This window comes from Procambarus clarkii, chromosome 18 (assembly GCF_040958095.1).
Source record: "Procambarus clarkii isolate CNS0578487 chromosome 18, FALCON_Pclarkii_2.0, whole genome shotgun sequence".
In the NCBI taxonomy this organism is placed as follows: domain Eukaryota; kingdom Metazoa; phylum Arthropoda; class Malacostraca; order Decapoda; family Cambaridae; genus Procambarus; species Procambarus clarkii.
Window position 1 is genome coordinate 38,842,893 of NC_091167.1, and position 24,099 is coordinate 38,866,991.

The following is a 24,099-nucleotide window of genomic DNA, read 5'->3' on the forward strand; positions in this document are numbered from 1 at the left end:
TAAATGAGAACAAATCTATTTTTAATACAAAATACACTAAAATTCATTAATTCGTCTGGGTGGGTCGGTAACAGCTTTAACGAATCTAACCTGATGACAGGCTTTTACTTGCGCAGGTTGGCCCATTATAGTGCCGGTTATTGTCAGTGAAGATTAGGTTGTGGTCAGTGTTACATGAACTTCGAAAGTGAAACTGGAAGCTTTACAATCCACTACTGCCGGATAAAAGCAGCATGTGTTCACAGTTAATGCTGTAATTGTGACGACCAATATGCGTGTTATGACTAGTTTGTTGTGTTATAGTGAGTACAGGGCAGGAAACGCCTCTATTTCAGTACGTAACTGAAGGGTGACTCGGGATAGTTTAGTGTTTGGTAGGAAATACCAAAGACATTCCTTTACTTCTGTGGTGTAATTACATGCTTCTCGGCAACTCCGTTTCTTCGTCCAGTGTGGAATGTTTACGTCTTCTAATATTTGTTGACGCGCCCATGTTGAGGGCAGTGTTGACCTCCCTACACGTGGCACACTCGTCTTTTAAGGTAAACAACTCGATCACTAAACGCCCCTTCACATAGTTATGGAATATGGACTGAACTGTGATTGGCTCTATATATATATATATATATATATATATATATATATATATATATATATATATATATATATATATATATATATATATATATATATATATATATATATATATATATATATATATATGTATGTGTGGTGTACGAGGATTGAAATGAGTAAATGTATTACGCTAAATAATATTATTAATTTGCTTTCATGTCATTATAGGTAAGAATGATAGCTCTTCGAACGACAAGAATCAACCACTTTTAAGGTATGTTCCTATTTCCTTATGTTTCAAATACAATTTTAAGAGATTTAGCCAACCGCGGATGTGAGTGGTGTTAATTCATTTCGGGCGTGCTATTGTTAGTGTGGTAGAGAAGTGTGGGTACCCGCAGGGTGGACGCTCTCCGTATGATAAGTCTCGGGAAATTGGTAGTTTAATAATCTCGTTGTGTTCAGGGCCGAAGTTACTTAAATTATCCCCCATTGTTGCCATGTTATGATGTCCGGTAATTATTTATATTTTGTGTTTGGCGACTGTAAATTTTCACACATGTAACTGTAAACATGGTTGTTAACATGTAAATTTTCACACATGTAACTGTAAACATGGTTGTTAACATGTAAATTTTCACACATGTAACTGTAAACATGGTTGTTAACATGTAAATTTTCACACATGTAACTGTAAACATGGTTGTTAACATGTAAATTTTCACACATGTAACTGTAAACATGGTTGTTAACATGTAAATTTTCACACATGTAACTGTAAACATGGTTGTTAACATGTAAATTTTCACACATGTAACTGTAAACATGGTTGTTACCTTAACTAAAGTGAGACCCGCAATTCAGTTTTACATTAACTGTACATTTTAACGGGGGACTTAAAATAAAATGCAATTTTTACACAATAAAAATTGAATGACTTTCAAGAACCATTTTTACCGTGACTCAAATTCCTTATCTCACAAACGCAGTCACGAGAGATCAAAGAGCCTCACCGACTGGGGAAATAACATCGGTAAAACTCATTAAATATTCCTGATATATGTCCTGAATATACTAAGACTTCTCGGACACACATTTTGAAAGGCTGAGTAAGCTGCCCAGAGAGGAATTAACGTTCCGTCGTGAATAGATTTTTCTTTTTATCAAACACGGTAAAGGAAATGGAAAAAGAGTGTTTGTAAATATGAAAGTGTACTAGTAAAGCGTTCATTCACATCTGCTTGAAGAAACATCACCGTTGCGCATTTTATATATTTGCGCAAAAAACAAAAAACAAACAAAAAAGTGTCATATACGTTTAGATGCAGCTTTCTTGGACGATGTGTATTTTTGTTTCTATTTGAGTTACAACTAACATAGAAATTTAATTAAATCTAACCTCGCCTAACTATTCGAACTTTTCGTATTTCAATACATTTTCAGGGAATACAGACAGAAGAGACATGGGTTTGGGATTATATATCTCCTGCATCTGAGTAAATTACGATCGATAATATCTATATTTTTATGAATCGTAATTCAGTCAAATGGATGTGTGTGTTTGTTTGAATAAAATATTTTCTTTATTCGTCAGAACAGAAGCACAAATAATTTACAAAGACATTTACACAAACTTATACAGAGATTCATTCTCAATTAAACATAAGACATTTGAAATATATACAGTGAGAGTTGCGTTGTTAATCTTCATAGACGTTTTCAAGAACACAATGATAGTTCTCTTTGACGAGGTTGGCCTCGAGAGTACTAAAGGTTGACATGGAAATAAAAGGAAAGCGTTTGAGGACGAGGGATAGCTTGGACAGGGATGGTAGGGCCACCAGAGAGGCGATGGACCGGGAGGACAAGCTTCCAGCGCCCAGGAATATTATTTTTAGAAGATGCAGGTCATTATCACTCAACAGACGCTGCAGTAGCTGGTCTGTAAGGGCGTCCTGGTTTACGTCCAGCACTAGGTGTTCTAGATACTTGTTGCCTCGGATCAGCCGTTCCAGTAGAGCAGGCTGGATTAGGGAACTCTGCAGGATTAATGTTTCGAGTTCTGGGAAGAGATCTTTCTTTGATAAAGGCAAAAGATCATTTGAATTTTGCCTTACATTGACATGCAGCATCTCTAGAGACTGGAGGCGAGGACACTTCTCTTGGATGGTACTGACCGTTTCCATCGAGATTGGATGGAAGGTAAAGTTCTCAAATTCTATTTTCAGTTTCAAGAGATTTTTGCCAACAGCTTTCACTGCCGACACAATAAGTTCCTCTGAGACTATTCTTAAGGTGAGACTCGCTAGCTGTTGGGCTCCTGAGAGAGAGTCGAGAGAGGAAAGGTTAGGTTCAGTGTATTCGATCATGAGTTCTTGTAATTTTGGACACAAAACCATCAGGTTCTCGACTGTTTTGTTCGATGGCCTGTAGAGATCAATGGACGAGAGAGCGAACGAGGCGAACCGAGGACAAACCTCTTGAAGTAGAAGAAGAGTGTCACTGACAGGAGAGTTCCATCCTCTGTACTGGATGAAGCGTAGCTCTCGCAGTGAGTGAAGCAACACCATGGCCCCGCACACAGACACCAGGGGCGACTGGACAGTCAAATGTCTCAAAGACTCGAGTGCCACACTAACGGTCTGCGTGACGTCGCCTCCGGAACATACGATGTTTCCTAGAGTGCAAAAATCAGTGCCAGTTCCTACTAGAGCAGAAACTACTTCTTCGTCATTCACAGTGCAGGAGATTAGGTGCAGTGAGCGAAGTTTACAATGCTCTTCTCGTAGAAAATTTAGAACACCCCTACAAAGATTTCCAGAGACCTGTATAGAACGGATATTGGGAGATCGTCGAAGAATTTGCGAGATGATGTTCCTATCCATCCACACTCCATCCAGGTGTAGACTCTGCAGGCTCAACCTGGGAATGCTTTCCAGCTCCTGTAGTAGATACTCGGTGTACTTATGTATCAAGTTCATATTCCTTCCTGTATTGGCTCTAACTACGAGGCAGATATGGGCAACATCTGCAAGAAGGTGGAACAGGATAAGCTTCAGGACGCGCTCTGTGTCCTGAAGGTCTTGTAAAGAAGCGACTTCCTTCATAACCGACGTCCGCAGGTCCACCGGGAGAGAGGTGTGCAGCCAGCAACAGGCAGTACGGAAGTCCTGAAGAAAAACATGTTATTTTGAACAGTATTCCGATTATGGTTAACATATAAAATTGTAATATTGTAAAAATTTAATGGCAGTGCTGATAAGCCAATAGATATTAATCGACATAACATCACACACACACACACACACACACACACACACACACACACACACACACACACACACACACACACACACACACACACATTGAAAAGAGTCACATAGGCGTTAAAATTAAAGTTTTAAATTTTTATTAATTGTCCGGATTGTGTGTACTTGTATGACGAGTGAAACAGCAACCTGGTATAACATAAACGAAATGAAAACAGAAATAATAACGAAAAAAAGATCCAAGATAAAAAGGGAAAGAGTAAAACCAGGACACGTTACGTTAGCATCACCAGGTAGTAATTAGGTGATCAAACTAAGAGATGTAAACATACAGCGACAAGAAACAAGCCGGAGAAGACGACCTCAGTGGCCACATCACTCACCATTGGTGTCTGGGGATGATACAGCCGGCTGGGCCGGATGGTCTAATGTAGTCAGGCAGCATGCAACGAGATCCATTAGTCACGGAGGAAAGTAGAAGGGCAGTAAGAGAATACTAGAACAGAATGATATGAATGAGGGATGAACTAGCTAAGCAATAGAGCACTTTGGCAAGGAAATGGGTTGAAGAAATGGTTGAACAAAGGTTAAAACTTGACACTTACTATAAGGGCGAAACGGCAATAATAAACAATTAATGCAAAGAAGAATTGGAAATTGAAGTAGGAAAACTGAAAAACTGAAATGAATGAGGTCAGAAACTAGGAGAATGACCGAGTGACAGACCAAAGAAATCTAATAATCTAATAGAACGAAAACAAAGTTAATTAACATCTCACATGATAATAGTCAATAGATAGCACGATTAGGAATACAAATATGGAACTGTAATTAGTAGATGTAGTATTCAGAAGAGCCACTTTACACATCGTAACGCATTACGCATGCAGCTTCCCGCTCTCTTGATTTGCCACTTTTGATGTGAATAGGTTGCATCTGTAACATCGGTTAGATAACGTAAAGAGCGAGACATATTAGTCGAAAGGACGAGGGTGTTACTTGTGGTGAGGATGCGCAATATTGTATCCAAGAGGGAGTCAATCTATTAAAGCAAGAGAGAGAGTTGAATTCGAGAGAAGAAGCGAGGAAACATATTGGAAAAAGCATGGATGTTGAATTAGGAATACGTGCAATATAATACACACACAAGATAAGGAAATATGATCAACGTAACAAAATAAGACCATTATCATTTGAATTTGTCAAGGCAAACACAGTCTTGTCATAGAGCATTAAAATATGGTATAAATTACATATGGAAATTATAATATTGTTAATAAGATATACATTACATAAATTCACATAAAAAACATATCTGTATCTGTAAAACAACCTTTATGTTTAAATAGTTTTTTTTTGTAAGTATAGTGTGTAAATTGACAGGTAGAAATGCAGAATGTAAATAATAATATTAGAGACTGACAAATAAGGATAAACAAGAGACAAAAATAGCATGAAAGGAGAAAAACACTGAAGTCATCCCACCTTGCACTCGGTGCTGAGGGAGAGGACGCTGCAGATGACCTGAGTCACGCTGGTCTGGCTCAGAGCACGAAGATCCAGCGGCTCCTTGTGCGCTGCTGAACGTCGCCAGTCTGAACGAGACGCAGAAGGGAGAGCCCTTTTTCAGTCACGCTTCGTTATGTACCTTTGTTCTAACTTGATTTCGTTTTCCACGTGTTTGTGTCTCTCTCTCTCTCTCTCTCTCTCTCTCTCTCTCTCTCTCTCTCTCTCTCTCTCTCTCTCTCTCTCTCTCTCTCTCTCTCTCTCTCTCTCCTCTCTCTCTCTCTCTCTCTCTCTCTCTCTCTCTCTCTCTCTCTCTCTCTCTTTCTCTCTCTCTCTCTCTCTCTCTCTCTCTCTCTCTCTCTCTCTCTCTCTCTCTCTCTCTCTTTCTCTCTCTCTCTCTCTCTCTCTCTCTCTCTCTCTCTCTCTCTCTCTCTCTCTCTCTCTCTCTCTCTCTCTCTCTCTCTCTCTCTCTCTCTCTCTCTCTCTCTCTCTCTCTCTCTCTCTCTCTCTCTCTCTCTCTCTCTCTCTCTCTCTCTCTCTCTCTCTCTCTCTCTCTCTCTCTCTCTCTCTCTCTCTCTCTCTCTTCTCTCTCTCTCTCTCTTCTCTCTCTCTCTCTCTCTCTCTCTCTCTCTCTCTCTCTCTCTCTCTCTCTCTCTCTCTCTCTCTCTCTCTCTTCAAAATATAACACCTGGCGTGATAATCTTGTTATAATATCATGAGTTCAGCATCTTGCTAAAGATTTAAATTGGTAGATGTTTTGCGTCGCACTTATCCAAAGAATGGTAATCTCGTCACGAAGGCTAATATATAAGAAGGATTTCTGCGTTTTATCATCCCTGATCAATTATGTCTTCAACAAATTCGACACCTAAGTAACGGGATGTGCTTTGCATGAACTTGCTCTGGATTCTAAGTGATCTTTTGATGAATTGCAAGGGACATATAAATCCAATTTTAAGTGTCGGTTTTATTACGGCAGAAACGTAAGTCTTTTATAGTCTTAGCGACAAATGACAGGAAGGACTGCGGTGTGTTTAACCCACGGTCACAAGTACAGGGGACCTAACAAGGGTCTTCACAAGTCCTCGAATTTCCTGACAAGTCCTGACTAGCGTCTTGACACAGCTCGACCTCTCGAGTTGTCACAACAGACAGATGTTGTTGTTTCAGACTCAGCTTCTCGGAACAGATAGTTTCAAGCAGCACGGGCAATGGTGAGCCCGTGAGGGACTTACCTGGCACAGGAGCGGGACTGTAAATGCACAAATAACATAAAACCATGTGCTAAATTTCCCGAATCAAAGCTAGCGTAACGTAACCTATGGAGCCCACGGTTAGAAAACGTAAATGTTTGCAAGCTGTTATGATTTATAGTACATCATATTTGGTCCGTTGGGGGCTTTTGATATGAAAAAACGATGTATTATTCAAGAGGACAAATTGTTTGAGAAGTCTTCAAGCGTCCTCACTTGTTGTCTCAAGGCTCCTCACAATGGTCCTCAAATGGCCTCACCTGGGGCCAGATTCACGAAAGCCCTTACGCAAGCACTTACGAACATGTACATCTTTCCTCAATCTTTGACGGTTTTGGTTACATTTATTAAACAGTTTACAAGTATGAAAACTTCCCATTCAACTGTTGTTATTGTTATAAACAGCCTCCTGTTGCTTCGGAGCTCATTAACTGTTTGATAATTGGAAACAAAGCCGCCAAAGATTGAAAAAAAGATGCAAACGTTCGTAAGTGCTTGCGTAAGTGCTTTTGTGAATCTGGCCCCTGGTCCTGGCCAGGGCACTCACACATATCCTCACCTGACCCGCCTCACAAGGCTCCTCATAATTGCCAGTTCTTATCAATCTGTATCGGTAAAAAACAATTGAAGTATATTTGAACTGTAAATTCATTTACATGATCAGTTAATAATATTATCTTCTTAAAGCTTATTAATGCTGGCGGAGCATAAATGCTCTGTAAACTTGCAAAATGTATTTAATTTAATGCTGGACTACCGCGACTTCGTTTTAATTTTGCGGTGATAAAACATTGATTTGTTATTATTTTAGTTTAATAATTCATACTCCATTTGCTTTTTTGGACTGCTTAGTTATTCTATTGACGATAATTAAATTTGTTCTTTTTAAGTTTTAGTGTTTAATTTACAGTAAAGCAGAACACGTAATTTACAACAGCAAAACACGTAATTTACAGCAAAGCGAGACTCGTAATTTTCAACAGAGCATGACGCGTAATTCATAACAAAGCAATTAACGTAATTTACGACAGCAAAGACATATAATTTACAAGTAAGCAAAACATGTAATTCGAAATATTTACAAGTTTTGTATTGTGATTTAGTTAGACAATCGAAGTGATAGACATTTGTAGTAAAAGAGCACGCCATTAACAATTGGCTGGTTAATGGGCACGCCATTAACAATTGGCTGGTTAATGGGCACGTCATTAACAATTGGCTGGTTAATGGGCACGCCATTAACAATTGGCTGGTTAATGGGCACGTCATTAACAATTGGCTGGTTAATGGGCACGCCATTAACAATTGGCTGGTTAATGGGCACGTCATTAACAATTGGCTGGTTAATGGGCACGCCATTAACAATTGGCTGGTTAATGGGCACGTCATTAACAATTGGCTGGTTAATGGGCACGCCATTAACAATTGGCTGGTTAATGGGCACGTCATTAACAATTGGCTGGTTAATGGGCACGTCATTAACAATTGGCTGGTTAATGGGCACGTCATTAACAATTGGCTGGTTAATGGGCACGCCATTAACAATTGGCTGGTTAATGGGCACGCCATTAACAATTGGCTGGTTAATGGGCACGCCATTAACAATTGGCTGGTTAATGGGCACGCCATTAACAATTGGCTGGTTAATGGGCACGTCATTAACAATTGGCTGGTTAATGGGCACGTCATTAACAATTGGCTGGTTAATGGGCACGTCATTAACAATTGGCTGGTTAATGGGCACGTCATTAACAATTGGCTGGTTAATGGGCACGTCATTAACAATTGGCTGGTTAATGGGCACGTCATTAACAATTGGCTGGTTAATGGGCACGTCATTAACAATTGGCTGGTTAATGGGCACGTCATTAACAATTGGCTGGTTAATGGGCACGTCATTAACAATTGGCTGGTTAATGGGCACGTCATTAACAATTGGCTGGTTAATGGGCACGTCATTAACAATTGGCTGGTTAATGGGCACGTCATTAACAATTGGCTGGTTAATGGGCACGTCATTAACAATTGGCTGGTTAATGGGCACGTCATTAACAATTGGCTGGTTAATGGGCACGCCATTAACAATTGGCTGGTTAATGGGCACGCCATTAACAATTGGCTGGTTAATGGGCACGTCATTAACAATTGGCTGGTTAATGGGCACGTCATTAACAATTGGCTGGTTAATGGGCACGTCATTAACAATTGTCTGGTTAATGGGCACGTCATTAACAATTGGCTGGTTAATGGGCACGTCATTAACAATTGGCTGGTTAATGGGCACGTCATTAACTATTGGCTGGTTATTGAGCACCTCATTAACTCTCAGCATGTCAATAACCAAAGTTCGAATCCTATACATAATTATAATTATTTGTTAAAGACATATAAAGAGATCTAATCATTTATCTTCTTAGTGAACACCCTCACCGCACTCTGGAGTCTCTCTCTTGTCTGTCTGGTCGTCCTCTTCCATTATGTCGACACTGAAGTGAGAACTCTTTCAATCCTGCTCCTTTTGATCGCGCCTCTGGTGTCACTTGGCTGACTGGCTTCTCGTCTGCCTGCCTCGAGTCTATATTCATTGGCGCAGCGGTGTGAGGCGGGGCTCCGGCCTCTAGTGGGAGGAGTTTTAAGCTTAAATGCTTGGTGGAGGATGCAAGTCCACCTACCTAACCTTACCCAACCTACCTAACTTAACCTAATCCAGAGAAGCCTAACCTAATCCAACCGAGCGTAATATTTCCTAACCTAACGATATCTATAGGGTTGGATAGTCGGAAAATGATCTTTGTTCAATTGTCTTGTGTTATTATCCATAATCTAAACAAGAACTGATGAGACTGCAAAAGGCCTATTAGTCTATTTACTGACAACTGCATTAAATGGGGTTATATTTTTTTGCTATTGTATTCAACTCCTTTTTAATAATGTGTTGTTTTCATCCATCAATATGCCTAATGAAGTAATATTTCATGTTAATGTTGTCGAGGGCGGGTCATGACCTCTTGTTTTATGCACACTTAAACAAGCACTTTCTCCTGACGTCATTGTTGAGACGTCTTCATGACGCCAGGATATCCGAATTAAAAAACAGCCAAGACCTTTAACTAATACATCAAAAGAAAAATTGACTAAAGTTAAGGTTGACTAACTGCTTAGCATACGAAACAAAGGAAAAGCTTCCTTAGATTGCATTCAAACTGCCATACCTTTCAAACTATTCATGGTAACCATACTCAAGTAGGTTAAGTACTGTTTCATAGAATCACTTTATATTGAAGTATTTTACATTTGTAAATATCCCTATTTAGCAGTTTTTGGTGATTTTGAGATAAAGGTGAAGGAGTAACTCAGAAATATACGACTAGCAAATAGCATAATTGTCCTCAACGCTAATTCCGGGTTAGGTTCCCTGCAAATTTCTTGTTATATAAACCGTTTCTTTATATGAACTTTATATGAAATCTATGTTTATATTTATATATCATATGTTGTTGAATATGACCGAAAAAGTAAGATTAATAATTCTAACACGAATTTTTTCAATATTTCTTATGTTCTTCTTCCCTGTCGGTGGTAATAAAATTATTACCACCGACAGCGAAGAAAAACATAAGAAATATTGACAAAAATCGTGTTAGAATTATTAATCTTACTTTTTCGGTCATATTCAACAACATATGTTTACAAGAAAGACTGCTACCAAAATATACTAATATTTAAATAGTCAATTTCTTCTAGAATACAATAGTAATTTTTATGTTTGAACACCTTTTGCAGCTTTCTCACAATAACATTACTTACATCTTTACATGAGGTTGAGAAGTACAAAGTACACTTGACTAGCCAGACACATCAATGACTACGATTACTTGAGACTTAATAACTACGTTAATGGCTTCCCTCTAACTCCCTTTGAGACATTATAGCCACAGAGATACACTTATGCCGCGAGGCCTGCAGAAGCCTCGTGGGTTCAGGCTCACTTAGTTTTATATTATCTTGGATACGGCAACCGGTCTCTTTCATACCTTGAGGTTACCTTGAGGTGCTTCCGGGGCTTAGCGTCCCCGCGACCCGGTCGTCGACAAGGCCTCCTGGTTGCTGGACTGATCAACCAGGCTGTTGGATGCGGCTGCTCGCAGCCTGGCGTATGTGTCACAGCCTAGTTCATGCAGATATGGGGATTATGAGCAGCTCCCATTGCCACAGGGACGCCGCTTACGTGAGGCAGCGATGTACCCCCACGAGGAGCAGGTGGCTGGTTCCGTGACTGAGTGATTAAACATGGCGCTAATCTCTGTTGCCAATGTATGACGAACCGTTTTTGCTTATTGGTAATATTTAATGCAGTTTAACCTTGACCGTTCATATACGGATGTGGATACATAAGTGAGGTTTAATGTTTACATCCGTAAAATGGACTGGAGTTGGTTCCAGTTATGTTGTTCGTCATAAGTTAAACAGCTAAATAGGTACGAGATCACTTCATTTACGTCTTTCCCATTAATTGTAAGTTTGCCTTCCTGTCTCGGGTTATTTTCACACTTGAGGTTTGTTCATATTATGGGAAAGTAAAAACCATTGTAACGCTAGAACAGCTCAGCAGATAACATAATAACAAAGGAAGTTTATTTTGCCTTAGACATATAAAGTTGTTATTAGCAAATTATACGCAGCTCTTTATTACTGCCAAGACTTCGCCGACGACATATTCGCGTGTCTGTGGCCACAGTGTTAAATATTTCCAGTTTATGTCTTTTATACAAGGAAGTCAAGTTGGTTAATGGCCAGTTGACCCAGCACTGAATATGCCCGAGATAGGGAAGAGGAGATGTTTGTCCAGATGTGGTCAAGGGTGCAATTAAATTTCCGAGTAATTAAGATCTACTGTACGCTCCGTGATCGTGGGTACCAGCGTACAGTAGTTCATGCAGTTGTGGAGGCTAGTGACCTGTGGGCTATTTAGTTGATAGAGGTCAATGTTATATTTACCAGCAAACATTTAGGTTAGTTTAGTTCATTTATTATGCACCCCATACCATCTTGTGGGCGGTAGTGGAAAGGGTTACAGAGGCCCATAATGGGCTCAGGGACTGAACCCCACAATTCATTTAGCCAAGCAAGTTTCAATCTTGATGAGCTAGTTAGTAATTTTACTTCGTTTGTTATTATTAAGATTCTGCTGTTAGTGTTGAATTCACTCGCGTCTGCGTTAGAGATTCTATACATTACTCTGCAATTGGGTATGTTGAATGATTAGGTAGAATCATCCATTTTGCCATTTTTTTTATTAGAATGAATAAAATATGTAGTCGAGTGCTTGCAGTAAGAGACTAATATCACCACGTGGAGTGTTCAAGGAAAGTGTGTTTACATAAATTACTGATAAGTGTTTTTTTGTGATTTAAGAATAAGAGACAAATGTTTGGAGTCTTTTAATGTCGTTGGTTGTCTCATAAACTCCGCCAGTGTCAGACTTCTTCACTATTGTGCTCTCGTCAGTAATCATATAATTGGCAGTTTATAATAATAATAATAATAATAATAACAATAATAATAATTTATTTAGGAACAGTATATACATAGTTGCAGAGTTACAATACAAAGATTCTCAAATTCAAAAAATTCAAATTCAAATGTTTATTTAGGCAAAATACATACATACATACATGGGGTGATACAAAAATTGATGAATTTATAGATAGAGCTAGTACATACAATGCCTAAAGCCACTATTACGCAAAGCGTTTCGGGCAGATCGTTCCCCTTGTTAAGCAAACAGGCTTGGTGAAGTTTGTATCTGTGCTCGGTGAAGCCGTCATGCACACGGACTCCAACGTTCCCCGACAACGCAGTCTTGATGAGACGAGTGTTCCTAAATAACTTTCTTAGATTTAGGATACTGCGTCAAATGTCTGAACTCACATCTTGCCTCTATACCTATTCTGTATTATTTTGAATTAATTCTCAATGTGATGTGACTGGATCGTCTTTAGTGGTCCCAGTTAGGACGGAAAGGCACTTGCTGTGTCATCAACATTCGCTGGTTTATTTACAGCATAAAATAATTTATCTGAGCATAACTGAGAATGTACTTAATATTCACGTTTTCTCTCGTGAGTAGTTTAGTTATAGAAAACGCGCATTATCTGTTTTATTAATTCTTAATTAAGCTTGACAAATAATAGCCAAGCAAATGAAGTCAAACTTAGCCTAATAGTGTACATTAGATAAAGAAAAAGACTTAGAAAGTTGCCGGGGAACGAAATAACTAGCTCAAAAATAAATAGAATATCGCATTGATTTTATCTCTTATCAGAAGTCCAATGTTCCTGTTCTTTTATAATAAATTACTTACTTTACAAGATAAACTTTATCTTTATACCAGCAAGCTTGCATTAATTCAAGGCAAAATATTTTGTTACGAAGTGGAAAAAATTAACAGAAAAACATTTCTTCAGATCATAAAACATTAGTTTAGTTCGTGCTTCTAATATTTGACGCATAAGAGAAAACGATGAGTTGTAATAGAGCACGTAACCCCCTCAGTTTTGTGAATTACTTGGCTAACTCATGCATTTGTTATTATGTATAGGTTCGTTTCTCGACGCTGTGTTATGAGTTCGTTATTATTTGGTGTTGCGGTTAAGCCCTACCAACAACGAGAAGACTATTAAACACACCAAACAGCTTACTGACTAGTCCAGAACATAGTCCAGGACTAAATTAAACATTTAAGTGTATATATCGGTGATTATGTTATAGTACTAAGGACGAGCACCGAAACACATATTTCAAAGTGCTCCTATTTATCTGTGTTCCAAGAACGGTTCTAGTATGTATGTGTTCCAGTTAGGCTGATCTAGTGTGTGTATGTTCCAAGGTCTCTCTAGTGTGTATATGATCCACGGTTGCTCTAGTGCATATATATTCCAAGGTTTCTCTAATACGAATATACATTCCAAGATTTCTCTAATACGTATTTATTCCGAGGCTGCTCTAGCGAGTGTATATATAGAAGACACAAATATTTATAATTAAAGTAGAAATAGGACTTGCATGTGCCAGCATAGACCTATTGCAACGTTTTATTCCTGCATTCTAATTTTATTGGTTAGAGAAACGTTCGGATGAATTCCGTTAGCTCCTAGGAAACTGTATTCCCAGTAGAATACAAAACATGTTGTCATCTGGTATCACTGCGCGTAACGATTTAGCCTAGGAGGATTGACTAGGCGCCAATCTTTACCAATACGCCTCTGTTCAGCAGTCAGCCGGGAACCTGGTTGTTAATAGATTTGACGGGTCGTATTCCAGGGGAAATTAAGCTAAAAGACCCGTCCGAAACGCCATCCGTGCTAGTGGGTTTACAAGAATATATGAACTCTTGCAGGCGATGAGTCACAATAACGTGGCTAAAGTATGTTGACCAGACCACACACTAGAAGGTGAAGGGACGACGACGTTTCGGTCCGTCCTAGACCATTCTCAAGTCGATTGTCTTGATTCAATCAAGACAATCGACACAATCGACTTGAGAATGGTCCAGAACGGACCGAAACGTCGTCGTCCCTTCACCTTCTAGTGTGTGGTTTGGTTAACATAAGAACTCTTGTATTTATAAATCAAATAAAAAATCAAACATAACGTATATCGCTATATATTACTCTATTCCCGGTGCCCCAAAATGGCGTTCCGGCGTATGTCTTTTGTAGATGATGATAAAACAAACGTTATTAATATTGGTAGCGTATCAATTTTACATAAAGAATTACTTGTATGTAGACACAGTCTGCTTCAAACAGCTTAATATTTGTTTTCATTTTACGATGTTAACAAGGTAAGTTTTCTGCAAACTGTAACACAATTTAATAAAATAAATAAGAAAATTGTATCAAATAGCGAAAAAAGATCATCTGTAATGTTGATAATAGCATTAGACATAAAAATGTGTTTATTTTTAGTACGATCAATCATATGGAGCAATATCATATGTACTTGAGTTTACAAGAGTTAGCCCTGTAGTATACACAGAAAACAACAATATTTTAGTTTTCTTTTAATTTTACATAGTGGTAAACTAATACAATTTGCAGTGACACGTTTCTGTAAATATTGCTTGCTATTGCGGAAACATGAGACCTGTTAAGCTTATTAAGGTCCCCACTAGGCCAGAGACTGACCTTCCCCAGAATGCATACCCCAACAGTTGACGTGCTCGCCAGTGCCTATATACTTCTTAGTGAACAGAAGCATCAGATGTTAGGTTACGTAGCCAAAAACATCGAATTTCCAGGAAATCGAAACCGGATCAAATACGTCCATCCTCGTGATCACCGAGAGCAGGTGAGGACCTATGTTCTCACGTGAATATAAGATCATCTTTAGTTTGCAGCAATGTAAACTTTAGCTCCTGGATCCCACATTTTAGTTACCGGTCGTTTCTCACGACTCTAAATGCTCTTGCTTCTTATTAGATGAAATTTAATGAATAAATATGATATATGCTTCATATACCTGGCCTTTGAGCTCACGAGACTTGCCCACAACTCTTCCACTGCAGAAATGCTGCCTAACATCTTTACGGTTCATCCGAGGTTTCTAGTTTCCATTTATGTCCTCTCGTCTTACCTCTTATCATGATAAACATGATATCCGCTTTGTCACAAATTTAATATTTACCGACATGTCTTAGACTTTTTTGCGTTTCCAGCTTCCACCCTCGTTCTCGTGACTTACTTTTTCTCAATTTAAGGAAGTTGTCCTTGGTCAACTTTTCCTGTGATGTGATCATGTCGCCTCTGGTTCTTGTCTTCTCTAGGATTTTGAGATTTAGTTCAGTTGACTTATCCTTGTAAATCTTCCCTCTTAGTTCTGTTACTGTTCTTATGCTAACATCTGCACTTTTTACATTTTCGTTGTGTGGGTCACAAGATGCGAATTCCAGGCCGTTGTTGCATATTTCAGAATCGGCGAAGCATAGGTTTCGCAGTTTGCCTGGAAAGAATTCTTATAAAGAGTTTTAAACGAGTTTTAAAAGAAACTCTTTTTAAACCCTAAAACTCTTTTCTTTAGAGTACAAAGAGTTATAAAAATATTCTAATGTTTGCCGTGTTACCACGTTAATATGTGCCTCCGGTATTAATGATGGTATTAGATCCACCCCCCAAAATATTTTGTTTTTCAGATTCCTGCAGTTGTCTTCCCCTTATAGCGGAGATCTCCGTTTCCATTCTCCCATCTTCAGTACCTTAACACATCTATGGACTGATCTCCAGCAGCCATTCGTTTTCCCACTCCTGGAGGTTGTCGAGGTCTTCCTGCAACTCACTGCAGTCCTCAGTTTTACATTCCTCGTCACCTCATTCCTACCGATAGGTCGTTCACATCAATTAGGAACAGTAGCGACGTTCCTAGGACCGAGCGATGAGGGACTCAACTATTCATCTCTCTCTGGTTAGACACCTCTTTCAAGGACTGAAAAAGGGATGGAAGGACTATCCTGAGGTTATCTTGAGATGATTTCGGGGCTTTAGTGTCCCCGCGGCCCGGTCCTCGACCAGGCCTCCACCCCCAGGAAGCAGCCCGTGACAGCTGACTAACTCCCAGGTACCTATTTACTACTAGGTAACAGGGGCATCAGGGTGAAAGAAACTCTCCCCATTGTTTCTCGCCAGCACCCGGGATCGAACCCGGGACCACAGGAATCTGGACCAGGGCTGGATGAAAGATGGACCAGGGCTGGTAGAGGGAATGATAATGGGAATAATAATAGTGAAGAGCCATTGAATAAGGATGAAGGGAGGTGGCATAAGGAAGGAAAGGGCGGGGCAAAATATGAAAGGTGGGAAGGGAGATGATAGAAGGAAAGTAAGAGGAGATGAACGGCGAGGCAGAAGGGAGCAGAGAAAGAAAGGGACATAAAAGGGATAGAGGGCTGGACTGGGAGGGAGGGTAGAGAACAAAGAGCTTAACCTATAAGTTTTCTTCAGAGATATTTCTCATCTCCTCGTCTAAATAACTTTATAATTCATTCAATTTTTAACTTAACTCCGTCAAGTTGCTGCTTAGCCCTTCTAATTTCCTCAGCGTCTTCGGCCTAATTAAATAATCCTCTGTAGCTTGTGAGGAGAGAGAGAGAGAGAGAGAGAGAGAGAGAGAGAATGGGAAGGTGGGTCATTAAGAAGGCTATCTTATATTGAGGTTATCTTGAGATGATGTCTGGGATTAGCGTCCCCGCGGCCCGGTCCTCGACCAGGCCTCCTTTTTGTTACTCATCCCAAGAAGCAGCTTGTAGCAGCTGTCTAACGCCCAGGTGTCTATTTACTGCTAGGTGAACAGGTGCATAAGGGTGAAAGAAAATGTGCCCACTTGTTTCCACCTTCGCCGGGATCGAACCCTGAACTTTAGGATTACGAATACCGAGCGCTGTCCACTTAGCCGTCTGGCCCCGTAGATGGCTAGCCAACAGATACGTCCAAACGCGTCTAATATTGCAGACGAGGCGTCACAATATCGTGGCTGAAATATGTTGACCAAACGACACACTAGAAAGTGAAGGGACGACGACGTTTCAGTCCATCCAGGACCATTCTCACAATCGCCTTGAGAATAGTCCAGGACGGACCGAAACGTCGTCGTCCCTTCACTTTCTAGTGTGTGGTATGGTCAACAGCGTCTAATATCCTTGACGGGCACACACCTCCACTACTGAACACCGTGGGAGAACTGTCCCACCGTGACAGTATGATCCAGCAGTTCATCTCGCCCTGGGAGCTCCTTGAGAGACTGTGTTCAACATACGGTTGAGAGGCAGAGTGCAAATATCTAAAAAAAAAAAAAACAGTTTAAATTAATCTATAAGTTTAAAATATAACTTTTTAACTTATTGACTTTCGTTCTTGGCCAATATACGTCACCTCCCTAGATGTCAACAATGTTATTTTGTTAGATTATGTCTTTAAAAAGATGCTATTAGAGAATAGATGACTTAAATTTATCTGTTATGCATCCTGTATTTTATATGACTGAACAAATCACTGTTGTCTAAACTGTATTTTTCAAATATTCAGCATCCTGTCATGAATGGACTTGTAATTATGTATTATATAGTATGGAATAATAATTACGGGCTATGTTGTTAATGTTTTTAATCGTGCAAATTAATAATGCACATTAAAATTTGTTAAGCTTAATCAATTGTAAATGTATAGTTAGTTTATTTTTTTTGTTTTTCATTGGATTGACTTGGCGTGTGTATCACTCCGGCCTGCATCACAGGTTATTATAATAGTGCACGGCCTGCTCCCACCCTCCCAACACCCGCGGGCCTGCTCCCACCTTCCCAACACCCGCGGGCCTGCTCACACCTTCCCAACACCCGCGGGCCTGCTCACACCTTCCCAACACCCGCGGGCCTACTCCCACCTTCCCAACACCCGCGGGCCTGCTCCCACCTTCCCAACACCCGCGGGCCTGCTCCCACCTTCCCAACACCCGCGGGCCTGCTCACACCTTCCTAACACCCGCGGGCCTACTCCTACCTTCCCAACACCCGCGGGCCTGCTCCCACCTTCCCAACACCCGCGGACCTACTCCCACCTTCCCAACACCCGCGGGCCTCCTCCCACCTTCCCAACACCCGCCGAGACCTCTTCCCTACTAACACATGCCCCGCTCTTCCCCCTCAGGGTATACCCTAACGCCACCCTTAACAGCCGTAGAGTAACCAAATTGTCCATCATGGATATCCAGTAGGAGGATATTGGGGTGCAGTGGTCCGTTGTTGATGTAAGGAAGGCCCGTGGCGTCACACGCTGACCTGAAACAGCTTGGAAGAAAGAAGTCACCCTCATTGGTTGGATATTAGACAAGCTGGTCCATCTGGCAGTTTAAGATAGCTAAATATTATTAAATTTTGCCCCGAGGGGCGAGTTTATTGGGCAGCGCCACTCGTCTCCGGATCAGCCGGGTTTTGGTGGGTATGTGGGCCTGCGGGCCGCTCCAAGCAACAGCCTGGTGGACCAAACTCTCACAAGTCGAGCCTGGCCTCGGGCCGGGCTTGGGGAGCAGAAGAACTCTCAGAACCCCATCAACCAGGTATCAATCAAGCAGACGTCCAGTGAATGGACTCACCGCCATAGCAATATGTACAACACTCCCCAATAGGAAGAAAACCCGCTGGGTTCTTCATCCTGTCACTTGTACTCAAACACAGCTGGGACTATAGCTGTTTTGTCAGAAACTGCAGGAACAAAAAATATCTTTAAATACGATAGGAAGAGATATATATTAAGAGTATATTACATTCTCTTTCTATTGTTTCATCTTGTTCAACATCCAATCTTATAAAATTTACATCAACATACTCTTAATTTTAACTTCGCTTTATCTAACATATATTTAACATATTAGACCTTTCGTTCATAAAAACTTTCACCACATCAAAAAGTTTTTGTTTCTAATTTGTCTTGTTTCTCACACAACGAGCCTGCCTCTGTTTTCCGGAGCCGGGGCCGGGAGCTAGCCTCAGAGCTAAGACCACTTGTGCTGGATGAGAGGTCCCTGACGTTATAAAAAAATAAACAAATCATGTGTGCAATTTTATTAAAAGTCTTCAGATATAAACAAAAAAAATATATACAAACTCGGAATTCTCTGCCAGACAATATATTATGTGGCATAGTTTCCGTACACGTGAGATTGTAGCAGATTGGTGAGACATTTACCTTGTCATCAGATGGAAAAACAGAAGTTCTAAGAACCTTTTTTTATGCAACAAGTTCTGTATAACAGCTTCAAGCAACAGTTATTAAAGAAATGAAGTCTTTTTTCGATAAACAAAAACACAACACCAGTCTGAGTGAGGAGGAGTATAAGCACTTATTAATAAAATAAAATTTCACGTAGGTAAAATTAACAGGTAACATTTCTGCACACGGTGATATCGTGTGTGAATTGATAAGGAATTTGTGGAGGAAAATGATTGTGATTGTCGGGGGGTTGAGAAGGTTTACAGATCACGTGATGAGTTTTTCCTGGTCGGCATCTGAGACAACTCTGGGGGCAGCAATAAGATATTTTTCTCCAGAGTCTCACCCCCACAGAGCCACGCATCCCCCCCCCTTCCTTTCTAGAGCCCACCCCCACAGACAAACACCCCCCTCCTCCCTCCCTCCCTCCCTCCCCCCAACGCCTCACATGTGGCATGAGTTATTCATGAATGTATATATGTCTTGGCTTACGATAAGCATAATAATGTTAATCATTGTGTTTCATTATCATTATTTTGTATATACTTTTCTGAACATTTAACTTGTTAAAGTTTGCTTTTGGAGTTTAAACTGCATTTTTTCTTTGTGTATATCAATAGCAATGCAGAGATTATATTTTTTATTGACTATAATTGTATTACCTATTCATTTTAAGATTTTTGGCTTTTTTTTTAAGTCGGTATAATTTGGTCGTCACCCTGGTGTCCAAATATGAACCATAATTTTGAACTTCCAATGAACAAACTTAAGATTTCCCTATGGAGAGGAAACTCAAAATAGTGACAACAGAACAGGCTGTTACTCTGACCAAAAAGTTCCAAGTAGCACAGACTATGATGAGCTTATAGTGAACTTACGTGGCACAAGGGGAGGGACTGTGGTCCTGATTTGATTGATTGATAAAGTTTAAGCCACCCAAGAGGTGGCACGGGCATGAATAGCCCGTATAAGCTCCTGATTTGAGAGCTGTGGTGTTATATATATCCCAAAACATATCGGTGACGCGTTGCCCTTCATGATCGAGCTAGTGTCCTAGAAATGCTACTGTATAGTCAGTTGTACCAGCAGTTGAGTACTCATTTTTTCAGTACAGATTTAACTCGTGGAACACAGATTGATCATATTTTCACAGGGATATATATATGGATATATATATATATATATATATATATATATATATATATATATATATATATATATATATATATATATATATATATATATATATATATATATAACATATATATATAACATATATATATATAACATATATATATATATATATAACATATATATGTATGTATGTATGTATATATACATTGAGAGCTTACTTTAGGCCATTACTTCTTTTATTTGCAGTTTTATTTGATCTTTTATACCTATATTAAGAAAACTTCCTCCTGATGTAATTGTTCCATAAGTTGGCTTCAGTTGGCTTTACCTACTGAGGTAACCAACGAGGAATTCACCAACTGCTACAGTATAATGTATTCCGGAAGCCACCACCTGCTACAGCGTATTAGAATAATAAAGACGCTGTATTTTACACGACGTGTGGTTTATTGAGGCGTTTGCTGCTTTAGTGGTGTTTATTGACCATATTGCAGTGTTTAGTGGTGTTTATTGACCATGTTGCAGTGTTTAGCGGTGTTTATTGACCATGTTGTAGTGTTTAGTGGTGTTTATTGACCATGTTGCAGTGTTTAGTGGTGTTTATTGACCATGTTGCAGTGTTTAGCGGTGTTTATTGACCATGTTGCAGTGTTTAGTGGTGTTTATTGACCATGTTGCAGTGTTTAGCGGTGTTTATTGACCATGCTGCAGTGTTTAGTGGTGTTTATTGACCATGTTGCAGTGTTTAGCGGTGTTTATTGACCTTGTTGCAGTCTTTAGCGGTGTTTATTGATCTTGTTGCAGTCTTTAGCGGTGTTTATTGACCATGTTGCAGTCTTTAGCGGTGTTTATTGACCATGTTGCAGTCTTTAGTGGTGTTTATTGACCATGTTGCAGTCTTTAGCGGTGTTTATTGACCATGTTGCAGTCTTTAGCGGTGTTTATTGACCATGTTGCAGTCTTTAGCGGTGTTTATTGACCTTGTTGCAGTGTTTAGCGGTGTTTATTGACCTGCTGCAATCTCTAGCAATGCATATTGACCTTACTATAGTCTCTAGCGGTGCATATTAACCTTACTATAGTCTCTAGCGGTGCATATTGACCTTAGTGCAGTCTCTAGCGGTGCATATTGACCTTAGTGCAGTCTCTAGCGGTGCATATTGACCTTGTTGCAGTCTCTAGCGGTGCATATTGACCTTAGTGCAGTCTCTAGCGGTGCATATTGACCTGCTGCAGTCTCTAGCGGTGCATATTGAGTGCAGTCTCTAGCGGTCCATATTGACCTGCTGCAGTCTCTAGCGGTGCATATTGACCTTGTTGCAGTCTCTAGCGGTGCATATTGACCTTAGTGTAGTCTCTAGCGGTGCATATTGACCTTAGTGTAGTCTCTAGCGGTGCATATTGACCTGCTGCAGTCTCTAGCGGTGCATATTGACCTTAGTGTAGTCTCTAGCGGTGCATATTGACCTGCTGCAGTCTCTAGCGGTGCATATTGACCTTAGTGTAGTCTCTAGCAGAGCAATAAGACCAGGAAGAAAAACTTACCTAGAGAAGATCTTATTAAACGAAGTAAATAGTGAGCATCTTAAAATGTATCTGTGGCTTGTACCTGTCACTTGGGTCGCCTGAGAACCTCACCGACGCTCAGGGGGGGAGAAATTGTGACATTTCTTCCACGATTGCGTTCGTTTGTCGAATTGTGTCTGTCAGGACTGGAATCAGGGTGAGAAAGAGCGGGAAGGGGTAGGTGAGAGTGAACGAGAGCTAGAGAAAGAGAGAGATGAGAATGAAAGGGAAGAGAGAGAGGAGAGAAAGATGGGGAAGTGAGTGAGGTGCACAGCCTCTCCATCAGTCCACAAGACAAGCTCATCACAATTTCTTGGGATAACCAAGATGACGTGCGTAGCTGTGCGTGGAGGAGCGAGCTGGGGCTTAGGCCTACTTAGGGACTTACTTAGTACTCTCCTACTTAGGGACTCGGCTGGTCCTCTGTGAGGACCTGCTGACCTGAGGATGCTGAAGGCATGGGCACTGAGCTCTATATATATATATATATATATATATATATATATATATATATATATATATATATATATATATATATATATATATATATATATATATATAGATGTGCCAACAACTATTGGCTCCAGCTCTGCTCCCAGATACAGACTGCAGCGGATACAGGCAATGTAAGGGGAATGTATGACGGCATCAAGCAGGCCCTCGGCCCAATCCAGAAGAAGACCGCTCCTCTGAAATCTGCCACTGGCGAGGTGATTCAGGACCAGACACTGCAGCTGAAGCGCTGGGTCGAGCACTACTCTGAGCTATACGCCAGGGACAATGTGGTCACCGAAGATGCCCTGAGCGCCATTGAGTGTCTGCCTGTGTTAATGGAGCTCGACAGTGAACCGACCCTGGAAGAACTCAGCGATGCCCTAGACTCCCTTGCTTCTGGTAAAGCTCCTGGCAAAGATGGCATTCCTGCTGAGACCTTGAAGTGCTGCAGAGGTAGCCTGCTCATGGAGCTGCACGAAATTCTCTGCCTCTGCTGGGAAGAAGGAGAGGTGCCACAGGACATGAGGGATGCCAACATCGTCACACTGTATAAGAATAAAGGTGACAGGGGCGACTGCAACAACTACCGTGGAATCTCCCTCCTCAGTATTGTCGGAAAGCTGTTTGCTCGAGTCGCATTGAAGAGGCTCCAAGTACTTGCAGAGAGAGTTTATCCAGAATCACAATGTGGATTCAGAGCTGGCAGGTCCACCATCGACATGGTCTTTTCCCTCAGACAACTGCAAGAGAAATGCAGGGAACAGAAGCAGCCACTCTTTGTAGCCTTCATAGACCTGACGAAGGCCTTCGACCTCGTCAGCAGGGATGGCCTGTTCAAGATCCTCCCCAAGATCGGAAGCCCACCCAGGCTCCTCAGCATCATCAGATCTTTCCATGAGAACATGAGGGGCACCGTGGTCTTTGATGGCCTAACATCAGGCGCCTTTGACATCCGAAGTGGAGTAAAGCAGGGCTGCGTACTGGCTACAACCCTATTCGGGATTTTCTTCGCAGTTATGCTGCGGCACGCCTTCGGATCTGTCACGGAAGGCATTTACCTCCGGACCAGGTCGGATGGGAAGCTCTTTAACCTCGCCAGGCTGAGAGCCAAGACAAAGGTTCGGGTGAGGTGTCTGCGCGACTTCCTCTTTGCCGACGACGCAGCAGTCACTGCCCACTCAGCTGAAGACCTCCAACGGCTCATAACCCGCTTCAGCGAGGCCTCTCAGGCTTTCGGACTCACCATCAGTCTGAAGAAAACACAAGTCATGGGACAAGGAGTGGACTCCCCACCTGACATCGGCATCTCTGATTCCAAACTGGAAGTTGTTCACGACTTTGTGTACCTGGGCTCCACAATCTCTGACTCCCTCTCTCTTGATACGGAGCTAAACAAACGCATCGGTAAGGCATCTACTACCATGTCCAAACTGACAAAGAGAGTGTGGGCCAACAATAGGCTAACTGAGTATACTAAGATTCAGGTTTACAGATCCTGTGTCCTGAGCACTCTCCTTTATGGCAGTGAGTCTTGGACACTCC

The 24,099-nt window shown here is 40.9% G+C and overlaps 1 protein-coding gene across 1 annotated transcript in view; it reads right to left on the reverse strand.

The window, feature by feature from the left end:
• Positions 1 to 2,276: 2,276 nt before the first annotated feature.
• LOC123754622 (uncharacterized) overlaps positions 2,277 to 24,099 on the reverse strand; it is a 30,382-nt gene continuing 8,559 nt past the window's right edge. Inside the window, exons 2-4 of the mRNA XM_069326825.1 lie at positions 7,730 to 8,958; positions 6,587 to 6,603; positions 2,277 to 3,746 (exon numbers count right to left, since the gene is read on the reverse strand). Coding sequence (XP_069182926.1) covers positions 2,277 to 3,746; positions 6,587 to 6,603; positions 7,730 to 8,958 — 2,716 coding nt within the window. The remainder of the gene's footprint in view (positions 3,747 to 6,586; positions 6,604 to 7,729; positions 8,959 to 24,099) is intronic.